This window comes from Pelmatolapia mariae, linkage group LG1 (assembly GCF_036321145.2).
Source record: "Pelmatolapia mariae isolate MD_Pm_ZW linkage group LG1, Pm_UMD_F_2, whole genome shotgun sequence".
In the NCBI taxonomy this organism is placed as follows: Eukaryota; Metazoa; Chordata; class Actinopteri; order Cichliformes; family Cichlidae; genus Pelmatolapia; species Pelmatolapia mariae.
Genome location: NC_086227.1, coordinates 3,758,387 through 3,773,830, shown reverse-complemented (window position 1 = coordinate 3,773,830; position 15,444 = coordinate 3,758,387). Strand labels below are relative to the sequence as shown.

The window sequence follows — 15,444 nt, the reverse complement described above, 5'->3', positions numbered from 1 at the left end:
ATACTGTAGATTAAAGTAATAACTGTTCATTAAGCTGTAGCTACATCTTTACCTTCAACATTCACCATGTCACCTATAACCTGCTAGGCCCAGGGTGACATGTGGTGTGTGGGTAGATTGGTAATAAATAATAAATGTTAAGAAATTACAGCGTGAGTTGTGGGATATAATTGTTATTCTACCCAGATTTTTAACTCTCTCTTTCTGCAGTATCAGTACTTGCTATTTTTTTAACCTCATATTTCTGTTCTGTTTTCAATAAGCAGTAGCATATATAGATTTTATAAAGTAAAAACACTGTTGAGTCTGTTATAAGTGAAGAGAACAGAGGTAAGGAGGAGGTGTTGGGTAGGTATGTTGTTAGTTTTCTTTTTCTGTTTTATTTTGTAATCCCTGTTATCAGTGTTACTTTTTGTTTTTATTAGTCTTTTACCCTTCAGTCTGCTCCAAAATGACAAGTCTTCTCAATCAATTAGAGTCTAACTCTAGTTATTAAGCTCCCCCTTGCGAAAATGTTTTTGAAATCTTAATAGTCAGGCTTTCCAGTAGGTCTTGTATTCCTATAGATGTCCAGTAATATCCTCCTGTATGTTTTTTTTTTTTTTTTACCGATTCTCTTATTTTCCCCCTTTGCTGCACTTGCTTTTTGCTAATAGTGTTGAAAGTTTTATTATTGTTGACCATAGCACATGAACAATGTAGCTATTTGACTTCAGTGCACATAATGTACTTTAAGTTATGACATTAGTAGTTTTATATAGGCTCAGTGGGAGAGAGTGAGACTGGGTGTGCTTAGAAACCATGAAAAGGAACATGGGTGGAAAAAGTCATCTAAAGCTATATGTGTTTTTGTATAGATCTGTTAATCCAAGGTACAAACCAAATGAAATATTTACTTTGGGTCAAGCTGTTAAAGTTCAATCTGGAACAAGGAACACAGATAGTAAAATGAAAGTGACTGTGCAATGTGAGGCAGAAAAGCTGGCGATGAACTAGATAAACTGAAACAATACCCCGATTCAGATGTAGGCAAATGAGGCACCTCTCCTTCCTTTAGAAATATTACATCAGAGCAGAGAGTATGCACACTGTATCACCTGTGCTCTGTCAGCAGCTCACATGTGGATGTGGATGGAGAAGAGGTCGGGTGTTGAGCTGAATATGGAACCACAGGAAGGAGGGGGCCTGAAGGAGCTGGTGCTTCGATGGTTTACTGAGACACAGGCACCGCTCATCCAGCACAATGGAAACTTCCCTGACTGGTTTCAAGGCCTTGCTACAAGAAAGTAAGCAGCATACAAAAGACCTTTGCTTCAGGACATGTAGAGACTAGTGAGGAGAAGATACCCCAGAAAGCTGATTCTGTTCATCTGGACGTAGTGAAGAAGTCACTTTGATGACTGACCAAACATTTCTCCCACTGAGAACGCTACGTCCAGATAAACAGAATCAACTTTCTGGGGTTTCCTTATCTAGATGACTGAGCATGCGTCAGCACATGAAAAAAAAAACTAGGCTTTTTTTATAGGAAGTTTAAGAATTTCTGCTTTATTGGGGCTTCATCACGTAGTACTTACTTCTGATTTCATTTGAATACTTATTTATAGGCTACTGTAAATATCTCCCATCACTATTATGGTTTTACTGTCCGTGTTTATGGCTAGCTACTGAGGAAATGCAGTGTTTGAATATCATTTTCATTCCATGCTACCTTATACCTCACATTAGGATTGCTGACTTGGTGTTAGACGAGGGAAAAACATATAGGTGAACGTATTATGTATTTGTATCTCTGATTTATTTTAGGATTGATAGAGTCCATTTTTAATTACTTTTCACTGGTAATGATTAGGATAAAAATAGGGATTTGGAATAGTGATGCAGCAGTAGTACATGCACTAAGAGCTTTTTTTTTCTTATACTTAAATATGTTTTGCTGAAAGCACCCACAAACTTTTACCTCAGTGACTTTTTCAAAGCAAAAGTTTAGCTACATATGTTTGGGAGAACAGGAGTTGTATTCAGAAAATAAAAAGCAGCCAATATTCTGTTCCATATTAATTAATATCACAGCCAAAAATGAGGTAAAATATGAATTGTCTTTGTTCATGTCAAACTATTCTGATTAAAGCTCCATCTTAAAAACTGGCATTCGACATAAAAATGAGTCGAGAGCTATGAATCCAAAGTGACTCAGTTGTAAGTTATAGCGCATTAGCTACAAGTCTGTTGACATTAATGACCAAAAGGTTCTTAATGAAAGGCCGTGGCTGTGCTGAACAGAAGATGGCTGTCCCTGGTTCCAAGGAATTTTGCTTAGAGCGTGAAAAATGTTACCTCTGGATTCAGCATCAATAGAGCTTTGTTTTCTGAGTGATGTAAGAGTGAAATGAATAGTTTCATGACGTGGCAGCAAGATTTTCAAATCCAGTTTGTTCAATTGGATCGGTTTTGTTCTCCGCTGCAGGGAAGCAGAGGATCTCCTGAGGGATAAAAGTATGGGCTGTTTTCTCATTCGTCTCAGTGATAAAGCCTTTGGCTACATCCTGTCCTACAAGTAAGGCAAATCGTGTCAACTGAACCTTGTTAAACTGTTTCAGTATTCTTCCTCATTCCTCTCTCTGCCTTCTCCCAAGGGGTAATGACAGGTGCCGCCATTTTGTTATCACCCAAAATCAAGATGGACATTTTATCATATCAGGAGACTCTCAGACATACGGCAGTCTCACCGAGCTGATCCAACACTACAAGGTCAGCGCCATCCAGCCCTTTGGAGAATATCTGACCTCCAGCTGTAATGAGGTGAGGCTGTCAGGGTTTATAGAAGTGGAACCCAAGCACAAGATGCAGAAGGCAGATTGAATGATCCAAACAGCAAGCCATTTGATTAGGCTGGTGCAGAAAAAAGAAGCCCAAAAGCAGTCATCTCAGAATTAGGAAAACACTGGGAAGTATGAACTATATGACACAGGAAATAACCCAAGAGATATCTATTACACTACCACACAATGAACTGAGAGGCCCAGTAAAAAGGTGAATTTAACCTGAACCACCCACCTCCCCAAAGTAATATGGAGCTTGAAATTAATGGGTACTTCACTGTGACCTTAGACAACCTCTGATAGATGTAAACTAGGGGTGCACAACCAATTTCCTCATGGGGCCACATGAGAAACTGGGATTTGTTGCCTTTTTGTCTTGTCTTTTTATCATCTTAAAAAGAGGTTACAATTATGCATAATAAAAACACAAATTCTTTTAAGTTCTTGCTTTCCTGTTCTGTGAGAAAAAATGAGTGTATAAAATCAGGTTCAGTGTCTGAGGTAGAAATGCAAATCACCAGCAAATGCGAGATCTGCCTTCCACTCTGCATCTGAGAGCAGATCTGAAATATCTGGAATGTCTTTGCTTTTCTCCTCAAAATGACATTCTGGTCTCTGTTCCCGTATTCTTTTTAGCACACTGCCAGGCTGAAGAAAACTTAAGCCTGAACTCTGTTTATTTCAGCAGCTTAGCTTCATACTATCACAGACCAGCATACGTGTCAACAACAAAAGAAAAGTATATTAAAAATTCTTAGCGTAGAAAATTAGCAAGTCCTCTATATACAAAAAACCCAAATTATTAAACACATGCAGCAGACATATTTAACCTTGCTGCCACGTTAGATGAAGCTGAATTCCTTGTTTACTCTCCCTGTTTCTCCTTATTTCATTTTTCTCTCTCAGTAACCTTTAGCTTCCTTTGCTGTTTTAGACTTTTTTTTATTACCTTTCTGCATTACGAGTGTAAAGCTCCATTCAAAATAAGACATTTGTTATTACAGGAAGGCTCAAAACACTTAAAATAAGAAATAACCGCATTTCAAAACTTACAAACCTTTACAGCACACTGCATTGGAGGCAATTTACACTCCCAACTATATCATTTAATATTGCACATACATTGTAACTTGAAACAGTTTTTTACAGAACACTGTATCATCACTGTTAGTGAGCGTTCCAAGCAATTTGGATGATTCAGATTGCGTGCTGTTTATGATTACTGTGGGTTCGTACAATAGAGTTCTTAGAGAAGCAAAGTTACATTGGTTTTCTATGAGGAACGTCACCAGAGCTGCATTCATTTCATTCTGGCACATATAAAACTGATTCCTTGGTCACACTTAATTTGTTTGACTGAGCGCCATAGTGCAAAAAAGCAATGCAAACCACTGACAAGAGCATTGGTTGACATATTCCATAACAGTTCAACATAAACAGCACAAGAGCTAAAGCATGTAAACAGCATGCCGTATTTCTTGTGTTCCTTGCATCCCTGTTTGGTCTTGAATGGGCCAATCAATCTACGCCACAAAAACTCAAAGGTGGCACCGCAATAAGTGGCGGGTGGGAAGGAATCCATTCGTTCTGTAGGGAGATTGCTCACTCTTTTATCTTCCACAGGTTAACTTGGTCTCCAACAGACCACACACTGACAGGTGTAGGATGAAACAAATTGACTTAATCTTGGGAGCCAGTAGCCAGATTTCATTGATGGTATATCGCTGGAGGGGACATAAAACCATATAAAACCACTGTTGCAGTGTTGTGCTATTGTGTATCTTCTGTGTGCTATTTACAACCAATGTGCGAAAACGATGTACTTCATTATTTATGTATAATGAAGCTCGGCACAGCTTTAGAGCTTGTCCAGAAGAGTACTTCCACATTGCTGTAACACAGCTCTTATCTGAGCATGTTACTCACTGTGACTGAGGCAGCTGCTGCTGCCAATTCTAACCTTGGGATAGAGGTGATCTTTGTAGGAGAAACACGAGATTTTCTCATGATGAAAGCAGGGTGAACATCTCCATCCTCATTCTTAACCCTCAGATAAAATCACTGACTAATGGTGCCTGCATCTAAAAAAGGATGCAGTTCCTCCCATATGGAAAAGATAAATCTTATAAAGTTTGTATCTGTCTTGTGTGAAACTTGTATGAAAAGCACATAAGAGTGAAAACAGATATAAGATCCCTTGAAAAATTATATAAATGAAACTTGTATGTTTTGGATACTTACTAAAACAATATATGAAAGTAATGAGAAAGTGGCCACTTTCATGAGTAAATCATATAAGCCTTCTATGATTCACTATATGAAGTAAGCCAAATCTGATACAAGTCTTTTATAAGTTTTTACTATTTCTTTTCCATATGGGCTTTTTCATCACCTGTCCAAAGCTTTCAACATCTGGCTATCCTTCTATCTCTAGATTGGCAAGGTCCTCTCTCCATTGCTCCCACCATAGTTTCAGATGTTCAGGCAATGGGTCATCCCATCCTGTGCTTTGACATCTCTTGCAGGATTCTTTTTCTACTGAGAAGACAGGTAGTAGTACATCACAGTGGGTTGTATGCGGATGCAATAGTGGACAATATTCCACACTGTATTACAGGTAGTCGAGGGATCTCTTATATACCAACATGATGGGAGAAGGTCTTCACCATGTCTGTCTTGAAGGAAGATGATAAACCAACAACTGTGTTCTGCCCTAAATGTTTGAACAGTGTAACCCTCATCGTCTTTGCAAAGTATCACTCGTCTGGGTGCTAGTGCTCTGGGGCAGTTGTAGCCAATCAGGAGACCTATTTCACTATTGAGGGGTTAATCTATGGTTGGTGATAGGCAGGAAGGAGGTGGATGTGTGCTCCAGAGGTGTAACCCCTCACATGGAGACCAGATACTGTTTTACTGTGCTTTCACACAGAAAGGTCACAGTGTTGACAGTCCTTCACACCTGACCTTGCTTTAACCTCTTAGGAGCTGGCATCCACATATGTGGATGTTTGGGATGTCTAGACCAAAATACAAAATTTTGCTGTCCAAGGGCCTGATATCCACCACTTATATTATACTGCCACTGTTCTATCGAAATTTAAAACAAATGTCCTCATATGTGGATTTTTTTCTCAGAAATGAAAATCAGGTAGTAAAAAAAAATAAAAAAAAATAAAAATCAGGTAATTCTTTGTTTTTACATTCATCAGGTCCAGCCCTGGTCAGCCCAAATTGCAAAGAGAAAATAAAAATGCATGCTGTGGAAGAGTTCAGGTCTTAGGAGGTCAAAAAGCCATAACACAGCTTATTAGCCGTCAAATACGTCCTTCTGTCTTCTAGAGACCTTTATATGAGGTTTGGGCAGTTGTGAAGCTGATGTGAGTTTGGTGTTCCCCATGTGATCTGGTTGATGTCTTGTCACAGTGTACATTTGTTTTGGTGCGTGGTCCTTTTAATGTCCTTTAGCTTCTCACTGTCGCTGCGTAACTTGGGCGAAGAGCAGAGATGAAGGTAATTGGGTTCCAGATGATTTCAACAACAGGAATGACACTATGTCACTGAAACTGGGAAACTCTCCACTTCTATTAAAGCTTTTGTAACAGGCAGTTTCTCTGTCAGTTTCTGATTTTTCTCACTGTCATTCAATATTTCCAGGCCCTTTACATAAGGCATTGCTGCCATTTATGGAGTCTGTAAAGTTTCTTCGGGATCTTTCGTCTATATTTTTGGCAGGTTTGATAGCTCCTCTCTAAGTGCTCTTTGAAAAACAAATGACATATGTTTTTTTTGTGAATATGTATTTTCCAGAACATGCCTTGTAGACATTACAAGTGGGGCCACCAATGGATTTTTTAAAATGTATTTTATCAGCAGCAGAGATGCCCTTTTGGTCTATCAGTGACATTAAGGAGGTTTTCTATTAGATTGGCTCACCACTGAACACTGTTGGTTCCGGTGTGGGTAGTCTGCTCAGCGTTATACTGTCCTAAACAGTTTGTGCTAGTAGAGCAACAGCAGGAGATGGAGATCCCATGGATCTGTCACATGGGTGTGGTGCGCTCTTAGCTGACTGGATACGACCAACCTGTAGTCTTTCTCCGTTATAAGCTTCTTTCTTATGCTCTTCTTCCAGAGTTTGTAATATTTCCCTTTGCACAGTTTGGCTTGTTTTGATGCAATATGGTTCCACTGCAGCACAATATCATGCTGCAGTGGAACCATTGATATCTGCACTGATATCTCCATCAGCACTTGTTAGCCTTTTATATGTGATTTTGTAAAAACAGTTACTGGCTTACATGCATCAGTGCTTTTGTCTCAAATCCACGTAACTTCTTGTGTCAGCATAGAGTTTCATAATGTCAGTGTCATCCTTTCCTTTCATTTTTCTCTAAATTGTCTGCAAGTGATGACGAGCATGTTTCGGTTATGTCTGACTTCAGCTTTTCTCTTGGTGATAAGGTGATACGTCTATTTTTGATTTGTTTTTTAAAACTTCTCCCTTGATGTTAGTAAGAATTTTTTCTGTTGACATTCTGTTGTGTTCAGAGCAGCAAGATTCATCTGTAGTGCTTTGGATGTTAGACTGCAGATATGTCAGCATTTTTACTTATTATCAGTTGTTTGCTTTATACCCTCCTTCTTTGTTCACTTGCATTTTGAAGCAAGCTTTGTTCATTAATGTCCTCAGGACTCACTGATGAAGCTTGTATATTGTCCATTTTCTGTGCAGCCTCCTCTAGTCTTTTGTCACTTCAGTTTTTAGAGCACTTGCTGCCACCTGCAGGCCGTCATGAATGTACACTTTGACATTTTGAGACACTTTCACAGCAGCTTCTAGCCGAAGAACACTTAAGCCTAAACTGACAGATTTTGTTGTGTATAGCAGTTTAACTCATGACTGCCGCAGAACAAGAGCTGAAGAAACTTTAATCAATAAAAGAAAAGTCTATTAAAAACTATTAGCAACATAAAAATTGCAAGTTGCCATTTTTTGATGAAACTAAACTAGGTGTTTGCTCTCTGTGATTCAGTGTTAATGCCCTGAAGTAGTTGGCCATTTTAGTTACATCTTCAGCATCACTGTTAATTGTTAGCATTAATAAAAACTACCGAGTGCTTCTCAGTTTATTTTGTTGACTGGACAGGAACACATTCCCAAATGCTTCTTTTTTCTGAGACCATATTAGTGCAACAGAGTCTTCCAAACACTGTTTGATAAACAGAATGGCTTGCTGTTTTTATTTCACCAAGTTTATGAGAAATCATAACGCTGGTCAGATGGCTCCATCCCTGGGTATGTAAAGCTTGGTTCAAAAGTTCTTGTTGCTAGCAAAGGTCCAGATGTTCATTCCCACTGCATCAGTCAAGTTCTTGTAATTTTTTGCATGTTTAGTTCCATAATAGCAAATTCATTCTTAAACCTTAATCTTGTCTAATGTCTAATCCTTAAATACAGCAGTCTGGTCTCCACAAGCTAATCATACCTGTACATGTGACTGAATTTGATGTCAGTTCCACATCTGTCTGGTTTTGCTTGTTGAAGCTATTATTAGACAATAATGTTGCTTGTGATTTTCAGGTGGACACAAATGAACTGTATGATGTGGTGAACTATAACACCAAACAGACGTCTGGGGTGAGCGTGCAGGCACTGCGGACTCTGTGGGATCAGAAAAGTGATCATCACAGCCATGTGGGTACTAATCAAAGGATTCAGCAGCAAAATGACCCTCCTGCAGTGCAGCCACCCATACTACCACCGAAATCCACAGCCAGAAAGCTGACGGGGACGGTGTCTGTGGATGCAATGTCTCTTTCCCAGGTAAGCTGGACACTTGAACTGTCCTTTTTGAAGAGTACAGAATTATAAGTGCTGTAATTACATAACATGTAATTAAAAGTGTGCATCTCACCACATACAAAGCTTTATAGTCAAAATACTTCTTAGGGAATTACAATTTTATATTTAATTTTATTTAATAGCTCAAGAATCATGTAGGAGAAAATTTGTGTAAAACACTGCACTTGCATACTTATATGCAAATTATGCTAATGTGTGCAGGTATGCAACACAGTTTTCACAATAATTAAATGTTTGCTTTCAGTGGCAGCATCCAACAGCAAAATCAGTTTAATCCAGCTTTACAGTTAAAGCTCATTTTGTGCATCAACACAACGCAAAGTAACATAATATGAGAGCTATATTTCATATGTATATGATTAGAACCGCATAACAAGCACAAACATGGACCAAAAAAAATACAGTAATGCTTAAAATTTGTGAAACCTGCATAAATATGACCTAAAATGTGACATAACCCGTAATAAAGACAAACAAAGCACTGATCCAAAAAAAGAGAAAAATGATCCAGTGTTACATTTCTGTAAGAGAAAAGTGTGAACCTTTCAGTATCGGTTGTGATCCTTTTGAGCAGCAAGAACTGCAACTAAACAGTTACTGCGCTGTTTGTCAACTCTGGACCTGAGAGCTGTTACACGTTTATGGCATGAACCACTCTCCTGATATTTTACTGTAGAATTTTATGTTTTATGATTTAGAACTTATTAGTTTGTCAGTGATGGGAGCTCTGCTTTCACCTTACAGTCTTGCCATCCAGTATGAGAGAGGCCTGTATTTAAGTTACCGTACTCTTACTCTATTACATGCCTTGCTGTTGAAGAGATCTTTGTTGGGCCAGGGTAACAGTGGTCTTGAATTTTCTATTTAGTCACTGTGTATTTGAAGTACACAGAATCTGGTTTGGTGTGCTTTAATTAACTTCAACAAACAGGTACAAAGGTTTACTAATGTGTGGAAAATGTGTTTCCTTACTCGACTCCACACACGTACAAAAATCCCACAATTTTATATATGACACAGAACGGTGTTTTGCAGCTTCCTGCATATGTGATTGTACAGCCTAATAAGAGCGCGCTACAGTCTGATCGCTGCCAACTGAAAGCACCTATTTCTTTGGAACCCCTTGAACAGCCTTTCATAGCCATAGAATTACTTGATGGCCAATTTCAGCAGGACAGTGCACCTGCAAATCATTTTTGCTAAAATCACAATTATATCAGAAAGTCCTGCCTGTTCTGAGGTGGTGTTTAAATCTACTCAATTTTATTGAGAATAAAATCTCAGACTTAGTGTTTCAGTTTCACCTATAGATAATACTAGCTCTTAAGATGAAATGAAATGAAAGTGTATGTTAAATATGTTGTGGAATATCTACAGTTCCAGTATGCTGTATCTGGCAGATCCACTGTTAATTTTGGTGACCGATTTTTTTTCTGATGAAAGCAAAATTATAACTAAAATAAAAAATAATGCAGAAGGATAAACACGATGAAATGTATTGACACATTTTTCAACGAGTGAAAATGAGATGAAAATATTCTGGAGAGATGAGAACAAATCATGAAAAAAGTTGAGTATAAACGTGACGCGAGTTTGGAAGTGATTCAATCAGAAGTAATCTCCTTGTTTCACACACATTGATTTGGCCCAGGGAACAGTGTAACTTTCTTTTCAGAAATGGAAAACCTATTTCCCATGCTCTGTTTCTTATAAAAACACAACAAAATCTCAACACTTGAACGTTTAATGAACATTTGATTTCATGTAAAATAATATGCTTTTGGAGCAACTTGGTCAAACTTGGACACTTAATATTTTTGTTAACTGAATCAACTTTAGATTAAGTCAACTATAATCTTACGATATTTAGTTGATCTAGATGCCTAAATTAGACTAAAATTCATTGTTGTTAGTCTTTTCATTCAGAAGACTAAAAGTCAAAGTTTTCTGTGAAAATTACTCAACGTCCAGTCAGTTGTTCTTGTTTTCCATCGTAGCCATGTGCTTGGTAAAAGTAGATCATGTGATTCTTGGGCTTTTCTCTCAAATATTAGGGTCTTCATCTTGCAAATATAGAGCATCCCCATATGGAAAAGAAATAGAAAAAACTTATAAAAGACTTGCATAAGATCTGGCCTACTTCATATAGTGAATCATAGAAGGCTTATATGATTTACTCATGAAAGTGGCCACTTTCTCATTACTTTCATATATTGTTTTAGTCAGTATCCAAAACATACAAGTTTCATTTATATAATTTTTCAAGGGATCTTATATCTGTTTTCACTCTTGTATGCTTTTCATACAAGTTTCACACAAGACAGATACAAACTTTATAAGATTTATATATATCTTTTCCATATGGGTCTTGAGGCAAATATTGTTATGAATTGGTGCTATATAAAATAAAATCTAATGAAATTTATTTAATTTAAAGAAATACTAGTGAATTGTGTAAATGAACTACACTGTTAAAAAAAAAATCCTAGAAAAACAGTAATATTCCGGCAGCTGGGGCGCCAAAATAATACCATCAAATAACAGAAAAAAAACAGTTATTTTCAGTAATGACAATACAGTTTGTTGCCCTAATTTTACATGGGATTTTGCCTTTTTCAAGTGCTTTTAAACATTAAATTAGGAACATTTTAACGTGATTAAACAATGTAATTACCTATAAACAAGGTCAATGAATGTGGCAATATGAATAATAATACGTAAATGTACAGTTAACAGTTGGTTTAAATAATAATGGATTGCATGCCCTGGGACAGACTGACAGAGGCGAGGCTGCCATATCGCACCATCGGCCCCTCTGGCCATCACCAGTAGGCGGTAGGTGAAGTGTCTTGACCAAGGACACAACGACCGAGAGTGTCCGAGCCGGGGCTCGAACCGGCAACCTTCTGATTACAAGACGAACTGCCAACTCTTGAGCCACGATCGCCCTAAATAGCAATAATCGTAATAATTATTTGATGTTAAAAAAGTCATGTCATATATTTGTCCATAGCAGTACATTTGAATTTAACAGTTCAATCTTTCAAATAACGGACAAATATTTGTGAAATCATGATACATTTGTGAATGTATTTTAACAATCTAAATATGCATATGTACAGACAGATACATTTAAAAAACAAGAAAATTATGTTTTATTACATTACAGTGATTTTACGTTAATTTGCATTTGAAATGTGAAATCACAGTCTATTTATGTAAATGTAATGATATTCTAGAAGAACAGAACAAAACTGTAAAATACACAGTAAAATACTTTTATATTAGGACTTTTTCTTACAGTGTACTTTGTCACTCTCATTTTTATTAAGGGTATGCCTCCAGGACCAAAAAGAGGGATTCCTCTAGGATTTACCCTGAGTGGTTCCTTGCCTGATACAACTTCACATCCAATGAAATCCCAGATAGATGCATACAGAGCAGACGGAATCATGGCAAACACAAATTCAGCAATAATGTCTAACAAAGACTCAGTTGATGCAACTGACACAGCGTATCCTGGTGATCTTTTTCCTGGCATCACAACCTCTCAGTCGACACAAGTAGAGAGCAGGAGCAAATCTCTACCACACCTGGACAACAACACCACAGAGGAGGAGTACTCCAACCAGCTCAGCAGCCTATCTCTGACATCGCCTGTTCCAGTAAAGAGGGTTACCTGCCAAACCTATTCTCTCCATGCACCCCATGAAAGCGTGATCAGGTCAGAAGAGCACAATGATGATCAGGAAATATCAAGATCCAACCCTCTGTACCAGACCTCTGAGGGGTCTGACAGCCGTTCAACCCAGCAAGGAGATGACATGTATGCTGAGGTTCCTCCGGCGACAACTCCTGCTAGGCTGCGAGATGACACCTACGAGCAGATCCCTGGTGAGGCAGCCACCGTTCAAGGCAACACTTATGAGACGCTGGACGACATGAAGACCAAGAAGTCAAAGTCCACCTGGAGTAAAAGTGTAAGCCTGAAAGAATACTGTGTATTCCAGTTCTTACTGTAAGCAGCAATATATTAATATATGAACTTTTCTTATGTTCTGTTTACAGAATATGAAGTGGAAGAAATTCCTACCTGACTATAAGAAGAAATAAATGCAGAATCAGTTGTGGAGAACCTCCTTAATATAAATGAGATGAACATTGCCTCCTCCAGTTATTTGTTCTTATATGCAGATGACTGTGTGCTGTGAGTAGGGTTGCCAACTCCCTGAAAAAAAAAAGAAAAAGGGACGCCTCATGGCCAGGGCTGGGCGACCTGATTGTCTTCACCCTTCCCAGTGTGGGGAATTTCTTAGCCCTTTTTTTTTGTGTGTGTAATTATTTTTTTAACCATTTGACAAAGTGCGTCCCTTTTCAGCTCAATACTTTTGTTTCTAAATACGGAACGATTCCGTTTTTCAAGGGACGGTTGGCAACCCTAGCTGTGAGTGACATAGGGATAGAGATAAAGTCAAGATAGGAGGCTTAAAAAAAATCCCATTTTACACATAGGTAAGATTAAGAAAATCAAAGCTACAAAACACCCAGACCTGGACAGACGAGGGTTTTTTGGGACTGAAGACCAATCACAAATGTTTTCAAATAAAAAAGGATTGGTTTTGCCTGAGGTTGGGTCCTTGGATATGAACAATGTCTAATCTGAAACACCTTCTGTTAAATACTTGGATTTTATTGTTGACAAGAGTGTCAGCACTGCTGCCATGGATTTGAATGGGCAAAAGGTTTGAAATCATTACGTTAGGTCCTGATCTTAGCCCTGTTTTAACTCACATCATCAGATCCTTTGAATCTTCCTCCTCAAATCAAACCTGACCTCTTAAACCAAACTCAGGGCTGTAACACACAAAAACGTTCATAAATATTCTTATTTACTCACAATTTATTACAATTACTTATTGTCAGCAGATTAGACATGTGGTCTCCTTTGTCTCCGACCATTATTGTGAAGCACTTTGTGGTTTTTATCCTGTGTAGAGTGCTATTTAAATCAATAAAGTAAAGTAAAGACTAACTGACAATGAGGCGGGTGGTTATGGGCTAACATTACACCAGCTAATATTAGGCTTCTGTGCCCTAAAAATCACTTTCCCTCTAAACAGGTTGACTATATTGTCACATCATGTCAGGATTAATTTTCTAGATGTCTGAGTCAAACAATGTTAGATCAAAGTTTTATGAACGCCAGCTAACAGCAACAAAACGGCAGTGCTTACTGACAGAAAGATTCAGGATATCCTGAGCAACTCAATTCAGTATTGTCATCAGATAGAAGTGAGCTCTACTGATTGATCCACCCATCTTGGAGAAATTTTTACAGCCTTCTCCAGAGTAAATAGACATATTGACATAGTAAACTTGGCTATCTGAGTTTAAATAACAAATATGTGAAAACAGTATGCCACCTCCTAACCAATGAAGAGACAACATTTTCAAAAGTGTATCCGCTCCAAGAAAGGAGCCGAGATGCTGAAACAAACTGATACGTACTCGGCCCTGGATCATTAAGGGTAACTGTGCTGCAGTACGAGACGAGACAACCATACCTAAGTACACCCAGTACTTTGAAGAGCTTAGAAATGCTCCTGTTGTTATTTTTCTATGTGTCCTTTGGCATCAGTGTCTTGACCCACTGACACCAGCAATAATAGGTTTAGGGAAAAGATTTTGGTTTTAGGTAAAGTAAACTGACAAACACCAGGGTAAAAAGTGAAGCCAGTGCAAAATCAACAAAACTCCAAATCCTACAGTGGGTGATTTTAAAAAAAAGTTAGTTAGTTAGTCAGTAAAAAATAAATAATAAAGTGTGCTAACACAGGTAGCTATAGCTACTAGCTATCTGTAGGTCTCAATTCTTTAATTATCTTTAATTATTGTTTTTTATGTAAATGGTTTACAGGCACCATGATACTGAAAAATGCAGCTGTACACTCTGTTTTACATCCACTTGTTGGAATCACTGTACTGACCTCATTTTTTGTGCTGTCTGGAATTAGATTTATGCCAATTACTATTTATTTAATTTATGAGATGACCATGCTGTTTGTGCTTCTGGAGGTGTGGGACCTGATTGACCAACCAGAGGGCAGCAGGTCAAACATGTGGTGGGTGGGGTGCAGGAGTCACCTGCGATTGCTTCCAGGAAAGCAGAGGGCAGCCAATGATTTTTGGGGGCATTGTTAGCTACCCTATGTGCAGCATTCCTGTTCTCAGTTGTGTGTACCAAACACCAAGGCAGCAGGAGAGCACGCTCTTCACTGAGGAGCGGTAGAAGGCCAGCAGCAGCTTCTAGGTTATTCTTTCTCAAGACACGGAGGACGTGCAGCCAGTGCAGGTCCAGGGGGGGTGGACAGAGATGTTGGTTGGGTGGCTTGGGGTACAGTCATAGATGTATAGGGCACACAGTAGGGGCTGAGAGCATACTCCTGTGAGGAAATCTTTGATCAAGGAGCAGGTGGCAGGGGGGATGTGGAGGTGGTCTAATTTGGATGTCTGGGATTATAGTGCTGAATTCTGAGCTGTAGTCCATGAAGAGCATCCTTATGTAGCTCTTCCTGTTCTCAAGATGGGTCAGCGCTCTACAGATGGGTCAAGGGATGAGGGTAGACAGTCCCTGATGTGCTGAGACACTATCTGCTCGACACTATCTGCTCGAAGCACTTCATGACTACAGACGTTAGGGCTATCGGTCTGTAGTCATTGAGCCTGTGTATGCCAGACATTTGGGGGATGAGAACGGTA

At 38.6% G+C, this 15,444-nt stretch overlaps 1 protein-coding gene across 1 annotated transcript; it reads left to right on the top strand.

Moving 5' to 3' along the window:
- The first annotated feature begins 1,119 nt into the window (after positions 1 to 1,119).
- Positions 1,120 to 12,798, top strand: sh2d7 (SH2 domain containing 7). Its single transcript, XM_063469357.1, has 6 exons — positions 1,120 to 1,286; positions 2,468 to 2,557; positions 2,637 to 2,802; positions 8,404 to 8,646; positions 12,018 to 12,665; positions 12,754 to 12,798. The coding sequence occupies exons 1-6, from the start codon at positions 1,120 to 1,122 to the stop codon at positions 12,796 to 12,798; spliced, it is 1,359 nt and encodes a 452-aa protein (XP_063325427.1).
- Positions 12,799 to 15,444: the final 2,646 nt, after the last annotated feature.